Source organism: Rhipicephalus microplus, chromosome 1, assembly GCF_043290135.1.
Source record: "Rhipicephalus microplus isolate Deutch F79 chromosome 1, USDA_Rmic, whole genome shotgun sequence".
NCBI classification, from domain to species: domain Eukaryota; kingdom Metazoa; phylum Arthropoda; class Arachnida; order Ixodida; family Ixodidae; genus Rhipicephalus; species Rhipicephalus microplus.
Genome location: NC_134700.1, coordinates 287,232,254 through 287,247,364, shown reverse-complemented (window position 1 = coordinate 287,247,364; position 15,111 = coordinate 287,232,254). Strand labels below are relative to the sequence as shown.

At 46.1% G+C, this 15,111-nt stretch overlaps 2 protein-coding genes across 2 annotated transcripts in view; both read right to left on the bottom strand.

Annotated features, from left to right (window-relative positions):
- Ih (hyperpolarization activated cyclic nucleotide gated potassium channel Ih) overlaps positions 1-15,111 on the bottom strand; it is a 325,658-nt gene that overhangs the window by 141,316 nt on the left and 169,231 nt on the right. The window lies entirely within an intron of this gene.
- On the bottom strand, positions 8,657-11,822 carry LOC142762267 (V-type proton ATPase subunit E-like). Its single transcript, XM_075865084.1, has 3 exons — positions 11,664-11,822; positions 10,410-10,697; positions 8,657-9,034 (listed from the first exon to the last, which is right to left on the bottom strand). The coding sequence occupies exons 1-3, from the start codon at positions 11,745-11,747 to the stop codon at positions 8,720-8,722; spliced, it is 687 nt and encodes a 228-aa protein (XP_075721199.1). The 5' UTR covers positions 11,748-11,822; the 3' UTR covers positions 8,657-8,719.

The window sequence follows — 15,111 nt, the reverse complement described above, 5'->3', positions numbered from 1 at the left end:
TTTTGTGGAGAAACTTCGTCCATTTATACGGCGAACTGCTTTTTTTTTAAAAGCCCAGATTCATGCTCGAAAACGAAAAAGACATGGTCTTGTGCCTGTGCGGAACGCAGCACGAGAGTAACTTTTGCACAACTTTGTGATGCTCCTTGTATTCTTGCGTACATTGTTAAAAGGACGGTTATGACCTTAGGATGCCCTTGTTGTGGCTTTACGATAGCTGTGTGGTTAAATAAGTGTGAACGCTCTTTTCTTACTTCTTTCAGAAGAACGCCACAATAACGTCATTGTAATTGTATACGACGAAGCTAATTTCAACTATAATTAACTAACTAACTGATTGGCTTATGAAATGAGCCAGCCAGATACAGCATTGTACTACAAGTTCACGTCACAGTTCAAGAACTTCACTCTCTTACTTCTCAAATTATTTAGCACTCCTAATTTCAGCAAAGTCTAAAGTGTTCGCCACGGTGAATCAGGCATGACTTCTAAGGCTTATATCAATCATGGTCTGCGCCATGAGAACGCGCGCTGCTAAGCACTTCGCGTTATACGTTGTGAGCAGTCTGCTGTAATTTGCCGCGCCGGAGCTCGATAAAAACACAAGTTCGACGCAGTATCTACGTATACGCTGCTTTTGCAACTATCTTACGATTTAAATAGTTGATGTCATAAAATGAACAGTTTGGAGAGTTGGCTTGAAGACATTCTTCGTAACACCTCGGCGCGCACACAGTGGACGGGAAAACGGAAGGTGAGGAGACAAGCAAGCGCAAACTCACAACTCAGTTTAATGAAAGAAGTGTGCGAAATATATATCTCAGGGTAGCTCAAGAGCGCATGTGTGAAAAAAAATGAATGAAAATGAATTGATTTCTTTCAATAAACTGAGTTGTGAGTTCGTGCTTGTTTGCCTCCTCACATTCTGTTTTCTCGTCCACTATGTGCACGCCTAAATGTTACCTAGAATATATAGCTGATATATAAGCCCGTTTGCACACAAAACATATGGCGCTAGAAATATTGGCAACAGAATATTTATGGCAATAATATAAGCATATAAGTAGTAAAGGCAACCGACCAATGATAAAACGTACTTACAAAATACAAGCATTTTAATTAACACCGCTGAATGTGGATTCTACGTATGGATAAAAGCTTTCCTGCATTTCTTTACGATTACTGTGGGATCAAAAAGGAAAAAAAAAAGATCGGGTTGCACTTTTTTAGTGCTTAAAAGAAGAATAACGCCTAGTAATCCGGCAGGAGGTTGTAGAGTGATGAAGTCTTGAGTCAGGTTAGAAGTGTTCAATCTACGAGAATCCGGAAAAAAAGATTGAAGCAGCATCACCGAAAAAAAAGAAAGACGGAATGCTGCACCATTTTTATTTATCTTCACGAGAACAGTTCGCTATGCTGCAAGTGTACTTCCTGCAGTTCAACAACTTCATTCTCTTCGTTCCCATCCTTCTCAACTCTATTTTACGCTTCACACTTGAGCACAGTCGCAAGCATTCGGCACGCCATAGAGTGCTGCCACAGTACTCTTGAGAAACCGCCAGGTGTGTACTTCCATCGAAATAATATCGCAGTAGTTTCTTTTTTTTAAGCAGCTTCACAGACTCAAAAGTCCAAGCTCTGCCGCTGTTGCCGTGCTTGCTTCGAGTCGACTGCTACGTACCATTCATCACGACTCCACTAACCTTCTCTAAATATTTTTGTTTTGCTTTGCGGTTATTGCCATGAGAAATCGGGTCTTGAGCGGTTCGGAGAGATATTGGAAAACGCCTGTTCTCGAGAAGATTTCATTTTCCTTGAAGCTTCCGATTATATTTCAGACGTTTCCGCGACATCCAGTTGCACAAGTATTTCAGGAATAGACGCAAGAATGTTTTTTTCTAGTCTTTTTTTTGTTTCTTGTATCCTCCGTTCGAAAGTAAAATCATCGTTGATTGCAAAGTGTAGTGCGGAATCTGCGAATGAAAGCGGGATTATTGATCAACTATTGCCGATTTGTTGTACACCGATTCGTTTCGTCTTGGAAGGAAGCAAAAAGGGTTCAAACGCGAACACAATAAAAAAAAAAAACCTTACCCAGACGTCTTACTATTTTTCGCGATTAATCATTACTTACTAGATCAACCGGGTCGTGCTAAGTCTCGCTTCGATTGGTCACGATCCGTATAGATACACTGCTGAAACGCTTTTGGAGATCGGGAGTTCCACGTGCCAATACCATGATATGATAAAAAGGGCTGTAGTGTAGGGCTCTCAAAAATTTTCCCCCATCTGACGTTTCTTAACATGCACTGATATCGCGCAGTACGCGTGACTCGAGCGTTTCCCCGCCGTCGAAATGTGACCGCAGCAGCCGGAATCGAACCCGTGACCTTCTGGTCAGCAGCCGAGTGCCGTAAACGCCGTACCACCGCGGTGGACTGCTTTTTGGAAAAGTCCACGTTAAGCAATGTACACTCCGCTACAGTGTTCATACGAAATAGGCACATTAGTGTGCAGGATTCCCCTTCAGAGGGAGATGTGGGGAGAGATTCGTCGCAGTGCCTCCTTTTTATTACGTCACCCTATGTTACTGGCTCCCAGGTGACTACGGTAAGGGAGGGGGGGGGGGCGTCACTTCTGTTACTCATGTGCGCGCCTATGAAAATAGGGACACTCAACATTACAAATGCCGTGGTGTATTTGCGAAAACTGTGAATTTGCTGGCATCGAATAAGAAACGAATATTCGATTCGCACTCGGAAGTTTCCAAAACCCACACACAAAACCTGGTAGTAAATAAATCGCAGTGATGCATTTACAGTGATTAAAATAGCTCTAGTTTTCAGGAGCAAAGCAACAATTTATTTTTGTGGGATGGTAATTGAGTAATGCAGTTCAAACATGCACTTTCCGGAAGATCGATTAACACTCTACCAATTACTTTAGAATGAAATGTAAAATGCCCGTTTCCCACGTGACACAATTGATTGACCAAAAGAAAAGAAAGATAAAGGCAAGTTAATCTGGCTCGCAAACCTTGGGAGTGGGAAGTTGAACAAATATCTCTCAAATTCCAACGTATGTGTGCTCCAAATAAGGCGTAAATGAGTTGGAGCGTGATTGATGAACTTTACATTTCAAAAGCAGTAGATCATGTATTGTCATTACTTTCGACCAGCTGTAACATGTCAGGTAGTCTAATTACGTGAAAAATTAGAAAAGTGCTGAATATCGTGCTACAATACATTTTCATGTGTAATCTTACTATCTTGTATTATAGCCGTACCGATAAGAACTACATTTCGATCAGCAGACGATGATACCAGGACATCATCGTCTGGTTGTGTTCCTACATCATTAGTAGTCCTACATCCTACATCATTCTTGCTATTATTGTCTGTTCTCATTAATATTGTGTCTAACAAAAAAAAAGTGAAAAGAAAAAGCGAGCCCTCAAATTCCCACTTCTGCCCACATCCATATCGGTCACTGAACCTGCGCTCAGAAATTGCCTTCTGTCTTATTACCAATGCGTTCTCCAATCCAGAAACTACAAATTTCAAATATAGTAGCTCTACCCTTCCCATCGTCAACGAGACCTTGCGGTTAGAGAGCGTCACCGTATACCCAGTTGTAAAGCGCACATGCTATCGGAAAAGCACACTTTACGCGACTACAGCGTCGTCGGCGTTTGTCGCGTCGCAAAGATCAGCCGACGTCTTTCACAAGGAAGACAAATGGTGATGGAAGTCATACGGTGCGGCATACGCATCGAATCGAAGAGATCAGCCCAGAGTGTACCAAGGGGAATCGCTGTGCGCCCAACGAATCAATATATCTATCACAGCACAAACGATAAGAGAAACGCGACAGCAGGGGCGTGGATCGTGGCATTAGATATTTCGAAAAAACGTTTTTTTTTATTTTCGGATGACGTTGTGACCTACCAGTCGGCAGATATTGCCGGCGTGTGCCCGTGTACAGTTGGGCACTAAGTGCCTCGGTGGGTTATGCGCCCAGGAAAGTAAATCAAGCACGGCGCAGTCACCGTTACGTTTCCGCTTTGCCTGGCGGTGTGTGTGTGTACGGCAGGGATGCGTAATCGTTTCTCCATTCGCGGCGCTAAACTGGTCGATGGTTGGTCGATTTGCCGAGACGCAGTCTATAGACGGGAGCGATTCGAAACCTTGCACCCAGAAACATTTACGCGCCGATTTCATTTCACGCCGAAGTCGCATGCTTCATTGTCGAGACCGGCATTACGTTAGTATAGTAATAATAATAATGAATGGTGTTTTACGTCCCAATGTAACGATATGTGCTGTGTTCCAATACTTACCGTAGACGGCTAAATAAACAGCTAAATGGACGGCGGCCATCTCAAGTCCTATTCCAATTCTCACGTAGCCGGCAAAATAGACAGCTCCGAGAAGACCGCATCGTAGACAAATACGATGCAGGCTACTTTGCTGTCTAAACAAGATGGCGGCTCAGCGAGTCGCTCAGATATGCTCAGATGGATCAAATCTCGCCGGAATGGTCGGCTGCACACAAGCTGACGCTTCTCCAGACGCTCAATGTGAGTAACGTTTATTCGTTTTTGATTTCAACACGAAATAAGCCAGGAAATACAACTGTTACGTTCGTTTATTTTGGCTTTTTCTTCTCGACGTGAGGTGGCGCATTGTCGCGTAAAAGCCGTCTAAATGTCTTCCATTTCTCGGACAGCAAAGGCTCGATGCTGTCTTCTGAGCAGCCTTCGTAGACTGTCTACGTGCTGTCTAAGAATTGGAACACAGCCATGATAACGAGAGACGCCGTTGTGGAGCTTTTACGAAACTTCGAAAATCTGCTGCTCTTCGACTTACGTATCGCATCGTCCGCGGACTTCTGGCATTTCGCGTCCATCGAAATGTGACCACATCCGCGAGCTTCGGGTCAGTATACACCTTTTCACAGGAAGGAAAACAACACCGCCATGATGGGCTGTGCGCGGGAGTACAAAGGCTAAGGGCGCAGCGTTGTCAGTGCATTTTCGAGGGGACGCGCGAATTGCACAGCCCAAAAAAAGCTATGGCGGCGCCCAGGGAGGCGTTTATGAAAAGGTGAATAGCTGAGAACCATAACCACTGCTCTACTGCGGCGAATTGGCATTACGTCCAAGATGTCCTACGCTTTCTGACAACATACGTGAGCTACTTTTTCTAAACATACCTTTCCTCGTAGCTTCGTGCTACAAAGTGGTTCACGGCAAATTTGCCCTTTCACGTAACTATGTAGTGCCCTATAAGGTCTGCTTTCTTCGTGCTTTAGGGTAGCAAATCGGCTGAGTTGGAGCATAGTCACGAAGGTCACCGCAAACAAGACACAATAAAGTAAAAAAAAAAATGAGCGCGAACAAGACGAAACACAACAATAGAAGGAATAAACATGCATTACTTCCAACGCGCCCACCTCTCTACTCTAAGAGTGAATGAAGTACACGATGCAAGCACTGTTTAAGAATTGAAAGTTGAATGAATAAAGTATGAAAACACATAGATATTCCATGCATGGCGCATAAGCTTTTGCTCGTTAGACAGCGATTGCGTTGCGTACTTTCTTCTGGTTTGGCGCCTTGCACTTACACTGAGGAAGCATTTCTATAGACGCACGTATTTGGGGCACGTATGAATGCAGTGTGTACTATTTACTCATATTCAGCCTTAGTATCAGCGTTATATTTGGTTGCCTTTGCACTCACGTCTACTCACACAAATTTCAAAGCACCAGCATTGATGCGACGGCACTTCAATGTGTATTGATCGGAGGTGAGAGTTACGGTGTGAAAAAGAAAAAAAATGGGGGAGGGGTTGCAAGGCGCTTTACAAATTTTTTTCTATAAATATATTATGTGTTATTCACGTCTTTCATAGACATTACCCTTATGCATATCACAACCACTGATTACTCGTACTTGAAGGTGCGACATCAAAAAAAGCCACGTACAACACCGATTATATGAAAAGCATTCACTCTTTAAAATAGGTAATGCTACTTACTAACTTTTGAGGTAGCGAAGTGCCGTCACAACATTCGCTACCTCATTAGTAACTGCAGGTAGTAGACCACAGTCATTTCCTACCTTAGATTAGTTAACATCTGTGGTATACTACCTGCAGTTGCTACTTGAGTAGTAAATGTTGTGACAACACATTACTACCTCAAAAGTTATACTCAGTGACAACTTTTCTTGGCACTGAAGGGAAAGCTACGGAGGCGGAGCTTCTGCACATGTAGCACTACGCGAAGTAGTCCGTTTTGGCGCGCGTCTCGTAACGCTGTCGAGAGCAACGTTACTAGATACTTTTTTCAGTTTGCAAACTGCGGCGCCGCGAGTGTCACCCTTCCCTGTACCGGTCAAAAAATTGCCCGCAGCTTCCCTCGGGGGAACACTGAGGAGGATGCGGAGCATATAATTGGTTAACGGGGTGTTAAAGTGCGACTTACTTGGGTCGATGGCTAAATTGGTTAACGTGGTTGTGAAATGGGGTGTTAAATTGCGACTTACTTGGGTCGATGGCTAAATTGGTTAACGTGGTTGTAGGAGGGGGTGTTAAATGAGTGAACACGTACACACGTATGCGAAAAGGCGGCGCTGGTCGAAGGGACGTCGATCATTGTGTTTGTGGATTCGTTGGAATTCATTTCACCGCAACCTTGGACGTCGACGCGCCGTACAAACCAACCGACGAGCGGCAACTGAGCGAGCGAGCGCCGACCTTGAGTATATATACAGCACGACGGCGCATGCACTGTCAGCTGTTGAATGTTCTCGAAGCGCGACGCCACATGCGCTTCCACTTGTAGATGTCGAACGTGGTGTGTAGAGGAGGAAGGGTGCACAGATGGTGGAGGAGTGAAGCGCGCGCGGTGTGTAGAGGAGGAAGGGATGCACAGATGGTGGAAGAGTGGGCGACGGCGCGACGGCGCATGCGCGCGCGTCAGCTGTCGAATGTTCGAGAAGCGGTGCGGACGGCGCACTACAAGGCGCGAGTATAAGATGCTCCGCATCTAAAAGCCGCAAGCGCGCCCCCTCTCGGCGGTGCCGTCTGACAACGGCAGAGTTACTGCAGTTGTGTTCTTATGCCGGGTGCTGCTTTGTTGCTTTCAAGTGTGCTTCGTAGTCATCGCTGTCACTGAGTCCCAGCAAGATTTATTTCGACTAACTCGCGTAGTATGTGCTCTGGCTGCAACTTACTACGGTAGCGATCAACGTGGTGCCCGGCGTGGCACCGACGCTGTCAGCGTTGGCGTGATCTGCATGGTGCCGGGTGTTTTTTAATGTCTTCAACTCAGTCATCGCTTTCCCTGTGAGCTACACAGCTCACATGTGTCATGTGACGGTTCTTGAATGTGAGAAAACATGCCTCGCTGCTTTGTGACTGGTTGCCGAAGTGGGTACGATTGGACGAAATACGCGGCCGAAAAGAGACATTTTTTTCAAGCCTCCCGCTGAAAATTCATAGAGGAAAAGCTGCTAAAGATCACTTGTGAAACGTCCAGAGAACCTGAAGAGCAGGATGGCTTTGGAAATTTTAACCACCTGGGGTTTCTCTAACGTGCACCTGAATCGAAGTGCATAGCCCTCTAGCATTTAGACTTAATGCTGTGGCCCACTGTCAATGGTTTTTTTTACATAGGCAATCGAATTTTAAAGAACAGGAACGCAAAAGAGCTGTATGAACAGAAGTCCCGCAAGATTCGGGCATCGCGCTCACGTCTCTGCCGTGTGGCATCGCCTTAGCGGCTCAGCTGGTGATTTACTTGCACACTCGTAATAACCTTCGCTCACCCTCTCGGGAAATAACTCCCATTACACAAAATTAACCGCGTAAATTCCGTTTAACATTGCGCGAAGGCTCCGTTACGATGCGGCGACCGGTCAAATGGCGTCGGAAGCGCCACCTAGAGAGCGGGAAACGAAGGGGGCCGCGTTTCGCCGCCGCATCCCGGCGGAGTTTGCAAACTGAGGTAATCTAGTAACGTTGGTCGAGAGTGACGGCGGCACACCATCAGCGTTTCACGTAGACGCAGACGCCGCTTAGCGTTCGAGGTGCACGTAAAAAGGCGGGACTTTCTCGCGCGTTCACAAACGCGATGTCAGAAAAAATAAAGTAAACACGACTATCTTAATTGTGGGAGCTGCGTCCTATCTCAAATAGCTCCACGTAGAAAATAAAGGAAGAACTTCTACATTTCACGGGGAAAATAAGGGCGCTGTTGTGGAACTACTTTCACCGGTGGTAGGGTGCCCGCGATTTGGCTTTGTAGCTTTCGCTCCAATGCCAAGAAACGTTGTCGCCAAGTATAGCAAGTAGCACTAGTTCTATGTTAAGAGTGTTGGCTTCAAAGAGAATGAATGCCGTGATCCAAAAAGCTAGTTATGCGATATATAAGGCACTCACAAGTAGATTTACTCAGATTCGCTCAGACTCAGATCGAGCTGTAAATCTGAGTGAATCCGGTCGAGAAAAAAACTTTGGAGATTCCGAATATAAGTGGGTCCGGTTGAAAAATTTTAGGGAGTTCGAGTCCGATTGAGCTCTGAGCGCAAAATATATTTCTCGGGGGAGTTCGAGTGAGCCACTAATTGTGTGTACAAAGTCACGTCACCTCGAACAAATAAGCGCAGCTTTATTCGGCTAAGCGACCAACGCTCTTGCCCTGACGGTCGTCGCTAGTCGAAGTACTTGCGGCGGGGGTTGGTGCCGAACAGGCCCGCCCGTATCTCGGGCTGCATGCGCTGCGAGATGAGCTCCAGGCGGCTGTCGAGCGTGTTCGTGACAATGATGCGGCCCTTGGAGGCGCTCAGCACCACGCCGCCGAAGCAGGCCTCTGGAAGGAAGTTCTTCGTGTCCACGGACACGGTCACCTTGAACTTGGCCACGTCCCGGAACTTCTTGGCCGCGCTCTCCGACACGGCCTTCACGAGGGCGAAGTCCTTCTTGCGGCCCATCACCACCACGTGGTCCATCAGGATCCTCAAAAGACCCTGGCGGTTGAAGGGTATACGCTTCTGACTCATTTCTTGTGATAACATATACTGCGGTGACAATGTCGCAAAACTTGATGGGCAATATGTTTAAGGTGCGGGCTAGTTGACATTCCATTTCTAATGTGACTGCAGCACATGTCAAGAAGACAGACCGACGAAGACGAGTGCTCTTCGTGGGTCTGTTTGATTCGTCACGCTATCACGGGAACCATCATCATTACGCAGCATCGCTATCAAAAGGAAAGAGGGAGGACTGATGCATACCACATCGCTAAGACTGATAACCGCATACCTGAACCTTTGGTTTCACTATCAAAACAAGAGTTTGTTGTCAAAAATGGTTATTAGGCATGCGTAGTTTTTTCAATGTGTGATCAACTCGCAGCCATGACAGTGGTCTAGTGTTTACAGTGTTCGACTGCTGATATGATGTTCGCGGGATGGAACTCCGATCGCTGCAGCCGCATTTTCGGTGGAAGCAAAACTTCTTGATGCCCGCGTATTATATTTAAGTGCATGTTAAAGAACCCCAGATGCTCCAAGTCTCCTCAGTCTTTTACTACAGCGTTCTTCACAATGTCGTGGTCTCGGAACTTAAATTCTAACAATCATCGTCGTGATATATCGAGTGATTCGCTGTATATACTTGGTCCTACGAATAGACCTCCACTTGTTTGACCAGCGCTTGTCCGGTGTTTTCTCTCGTGTGTTGTTTTAATGTAGGCTGACTTGTAATGTTCTTCGTCGTCACTCGTCTGCAAACACGCCCGCAGCCTTCGAAGGCTGCTGGTTACATCCCTGCTGACGGCAAATTATCTATTCTTTTCGTCCACTCTCTGTGGTACTGTTGTCTAATTGCGTCTAACAAAGGGAGCTTTGTCGGCTACATAGAACTGTCCCACACGCACGACAATATTAACGTCCCAAGGCTACGAGAGACGACGTATAGAGGATGGCGCCGGACTATGTCGACCAGATGGCGTTGTGTAAAATGCACCTAAAGCTCAGAGTAAACGGGCCTGGGGCAATTCATTTCTATCTAAATGCGACCGTCGCGACCGGAACCGAGCCCGCGTCCTTTCGGGTCAGCAGCCGAGAAGCATAACCGCAGGGCCACGGCGGCAGCTCGCAGGTTCCGCGTTACCGTACGCTATAGTTGGCGGATGTCGATCGTGGAAGCGCAACACATTCAGAGCATGGGAAGTACGCCTGTTTGCTACCCTTCTACTGTCTGTTTGCTGACGGCTTCAAGCTGTAAGTCACTGAATGATAACAGGAGAGCTTTTCGCGAATGTTCAAGCACCGGGCTCAAATGCGCGAGTAAAACAGACAAATCGCTACGGCGCCCCCAAATCACGGGTGACGTGTGTACCTGCAGGACGAGCTTCTCGAGGATAGACTGGTATCGCTTCTGCTCCTTCGAGATCTGGGCGAGTCTGGCCCTGGCCTCGGTGAGCACGTTGTTCACGTGCTCGTTCATGGCGCCCAGGAGCCGCAGCCGCGCCGCGTTCTTCACGTGCGAGCTCTGGATCTTGCGCTGGCGCTCGACCTGCTTCTCCTTTTTGGCGTACGCGTCCATGATGAGGATGCGCTGCTCCTGGATGAGGCGGCCCTTCTCCGTGTTGAACTCCTCCTCACCCTTGGCGTCGATCTCTTGCACCTTGGACGTCGATGGTGACAGCACATGTGAGTCTTATAGATACCTAAACTAGATGTATACTGGGGCGCTTAATATGAGTTACAACATGGTGACCATGGTCGACGGGACTCCAAACCTACAATGTAATACCAGGAAGCGTGAAATTGTTTTTGGTAACACCACTGGCCGAAACTGCGTTTACCTGCATGATTATAAGTTTAGCTATGTCGGCGCCACTGTGCAACGTTTGCACCGCTTTGACCATGAGAAACATTTGGCAACTTATATTGGGCGCGACAGTACGCATACCTTTGGGGCTAACGTAATTGCGGGAAACATATCGGGAAAAGCGAATGCATAGAACTGGACCGAATGCACAGAAATCCTCTTTCGTATGGCCCAGCTGCCCAAGCATATGTACGCTTCGCTTATCACGTGTCTCGCATAGTCATTGACTAAAATATTCTCTTGCGTAAAGCGTTAGCGTAAATCGTTGCTTTCAATACAGGCACCGATTCATAGTGCTACAAAGTGGTCGTCGAGACGTAAGCCAGACTCTTGCGCGCTATTTCCTAAAGACCATTCAGAAGTTCGACGAGGTGGAAGGCTCCAGCAATGTTGCGACTCGACCACCATAGGAGAAACGCATCAAGACAAAGGCTGGCGGGTTCCTCCTTTTGTACTTACGTCGTAGTGCTGCTGGAACTCTTCACTTTATCATCTTGCACCAAGCGGCCCAGAAAATAACACTGATTTAACGTTGTTATCCATGCCAGCTGTATGAAACTCTTTGCGTGTGAAATAACGTCTTCTGAATTCACAGAAACGTCTTTCGCTAGAATTATTCTCAAGAAATATTTAGGCCAATCGTTATGCGTGACGTATCATTAACGAAGGCGACTGGTCAATAGCGAAGCATCCCCAAACTAAGACCTTTTCTAATTTGATTTCAGAATTGTGCCGGTACACGGTGACCTTGGCGCGTACCTTTTCGTTAGCCTCTTGCTCGATGAAGGCCAGCATGTGCTTGATAGGCTTGGAGACGTCTATTTCGCCCGGTCTGCTAGCCATTGTGGCGAGAAGACTGTGGGACTTCGGGAAATTTAGGCACGGCTACGGGTCTCAAGTTAGCCCTGCGACTCGCTCGGGCACTGCGGCGTTTTCTTTATCTTCTTCTTTTCACTGATTGCGCCACATATTCAAGGAACCTGACTCGACTTGACCTGGTGGTTTCGTTTGTTACCTAGCTCGACTTGTCGTTGGTATTCAGCTATTATTCAATCTATACAATGGTTGATTAAAAAAAACTTAAACTGAAGCAAAAAATGACAAGATTAGACATCGAGCCAAATGCTAAATATTAGACGACGAATGTCGATGGTATTTGCTAGTCGTAGTGAGAAAAACTGAAAAACAAAGTGTGAGCGAGAAATAAAAATTAAAGATGGTAAACAGTTACGGGCAATAAACGATCGAATTTTGCATATTTAGGTTGCTTTGTGCGTACTTTTGTTTCTGTGTGTTTTCATCTTCCTGTTTTGAAAATTTGTTCGTCTGCATATTGAGCATTCATGTAATTCATGTAACCCACTCTGCGAAAATTCCTAGCAGGGATTGCAGTATTCATAAATAAATAAATAAATAAATAAATAAATAAATAAATAAATAAATAAATAAATAAATAAATAAATAAATAAATAAATAAATAAATAAATAAATTGTGGCTGCTTCGGGCAGACATATTACAGACGGTATTATGCACGCTCTTTTGGCTAAAGTTTAGTGCGATAACACCAAAGGACCGCAGGTATAGTGTCACTCCCAGTCCGTATGAACTGCTGCTTTGCACACTCTACCAGTGACTTGGAGATTATGAATGTAATAATGCACCCGCTTATAAATATAGCTATGTTGGCACCTACCAACGCCTCCTGTATTCTATCAATGCCAGCCAGATGCGCCCGATCCAGCCGTTCACCACCATTTACTCTAGCTCTTTCCTGATTTCGCCCATCGCCTAGCCTTCGTGTGTGCTGTGCGGTCATGAAGCAGAGGACCCTTTCTGCAGTGCCTCATGACGGGAATCATATTGACACGCACAGTTGAAAAGTAGACTTTAATGAAAATAGCTAAAATGGGCGAACTTGTACCCCACAAACAAACAAGTTCCAAATTCGGCACCTCGTCTTCTTACCCCGCGCAGCTCGAACGTGCCCGAGTTGTCAATTTCGATCCTGGTAGTCCCCACCGGCGCTTCGCTCGCTCTATTTAGCACGCTCACCACGGGCAACATTGAGGGCGTATCAAACCACTGGCGCGCGAACTTTAAATGTATCTTGCGTCAATAATAACAAAAATTTCGTTCAGCTGTGTGCAGATGCGTGGGGTGGCGTCTTGCATTCCACGTGTTCACAGTATTGGCGGTGATGCTGGCTCTTTAAATGATACGTTTTTTTTTTTTGAGATTGCGTGTCGTCGTTCGTGGCGCTGTGTTCGCAGCCAATGGGGAAGCGTCACCGCAACGTCAGTGCATGCGCTGCGCTGTGATTCAGTGGCGGCATTGCTTCGAACTACCAAGAAGGAGCATGGAGGACCAAATTTGACAGACGTATGATGTTGGAGTGGGGAAAGACGTCTATCGCATCTCCGAGGGAAAGCGATCGGAGGCACGTGCGACGCAAGCAGCGCTACCTCTCATGTAGCGTCGCCTTGCGGCCACTCCCTGAACTAAGGTGGACCGACGGCTCCCGTCGAGAATCGCGCGTTTGCAGTGGCATTGAAAGAAATAAAGGAGGCGTTGCACCAACCTATTGAGGGATGTTGGCCCAGAATTGGTTGCAAGGTTGATTCAACTGGTAGCGAAAGCTCGATAGAACCCCACACGACCAGAAAGTGGTGGCTGATCAGTGATCAGATGCTCATACATAGCGCCATCTCTGTGAGGAGGAAACAGTTCCGGTGGAACAAAAAAAAAATGAAATAAAATAGAGCATATGCAACGAAATAGCTGGTAAATAAGTGACGTTTTTTGTGTGTACTAGCGCGAAATCTGATTTCAAATTACTTTTCGTAGGACCCCGATAGGACTCGCACTAAGGTGATTTTCATAAGACTAGCGCTAAGGCGATCACCAGCGAGTACTCCGAGAGTGCGCTTCAAGTCAACGCCAGCTAAACTAATACCGGCTCATGACTGGATAGTGATGGTTATGTATACTACCGTTCACTTTGCCTCGGTTTTGCAACGAAACTTCTCCTTCGAACTTTAATCTATCTGCGGAAGATGCCACGTTCATGGCATATTCCGCAGATAGATTAAAGCAACCAACAACGTACACGTGTCATATCTGCAGTGCTACTTTCTTGCTTCACACATACGCAGGTTCTTTCGTTTCCGCAGGTAGCGACGAAAGCCCTCTGCGTTAAATCTAATCGACGTCGTTCCGCTGCCCGTTGGACACTGCACTCGACACGTTCACCGACAATAAAACGCACCTCACCATTTCGCGCACAGCAGAGAACGCAAGCAAGTGCGGAATACTAAAACACGTGAAAGGACGTGTCATCACAAATGAATTTGACGAGCGTGCCTTTCCATGCAGTGCTATAGCTGCACTGAGTATTATAGCGTGGGCAGAGGGAGCTAGAAAAAATGTTTTTTTGTAATAATTTTAAAAATGTCATAAATTCTTCGCTCATTGCACCTACATAACATTGCTGAGAAAAGAAATGTAATTTGTAAAACATAGTGATTTCTTCGACTTTGGATCAAACTTGGTTTTTCACTAGTATTATTGTTTTTTCCCTCCACACAGAGTCGTGATTAATGGCTCTCATGGCTCCCTATGCTCATGTCGTTGGCAATAGCTTCTGAAACACTTTTCGCCCGAACTTTCGCGACGTACATTTGAATAGACCTTGCTGATTGGATAGAGATATAAGTGCATACATATAAATTTAAGCTAAAGCATCTGAAGGTATTGAGAACGAATAGCTATATGGCTCTGGTATGTTATTATTACTCCTATGAAGAGCGAATGCTCTTGTCCTCATAAAAAAAAATGAGCTTCACTACCCCACAGTGGGTGTGAGCTAGTGTATAAGGCGAACAAGAACAAGAACAAGCTTCACAATTTCTTTCTTGTCATTGTTTTGCAGTCCTGAGCCATCACGTAGTAGTGTTTTAGTGCCGGGACCCCCTGGTCGTTGGGTCACAAATTTTCAGCGTTCTTTTTTTAAAATCCGTCCGCTTTCTTTTGTTCGCCAATAGTATGCCAGGATAGTGCGAAAAAAAAAAACGCGAGAGGTTGGGGAGCCCCAGCACTGAGGCTCTCTATAAAGATCTGTGAACGATGAGCCTTAAATACGGCTGTGTGTGCCAAGAAATCTGTAAGTGGGTGGCTTAAATTTAAATTAAGACACACGAAACTTATACA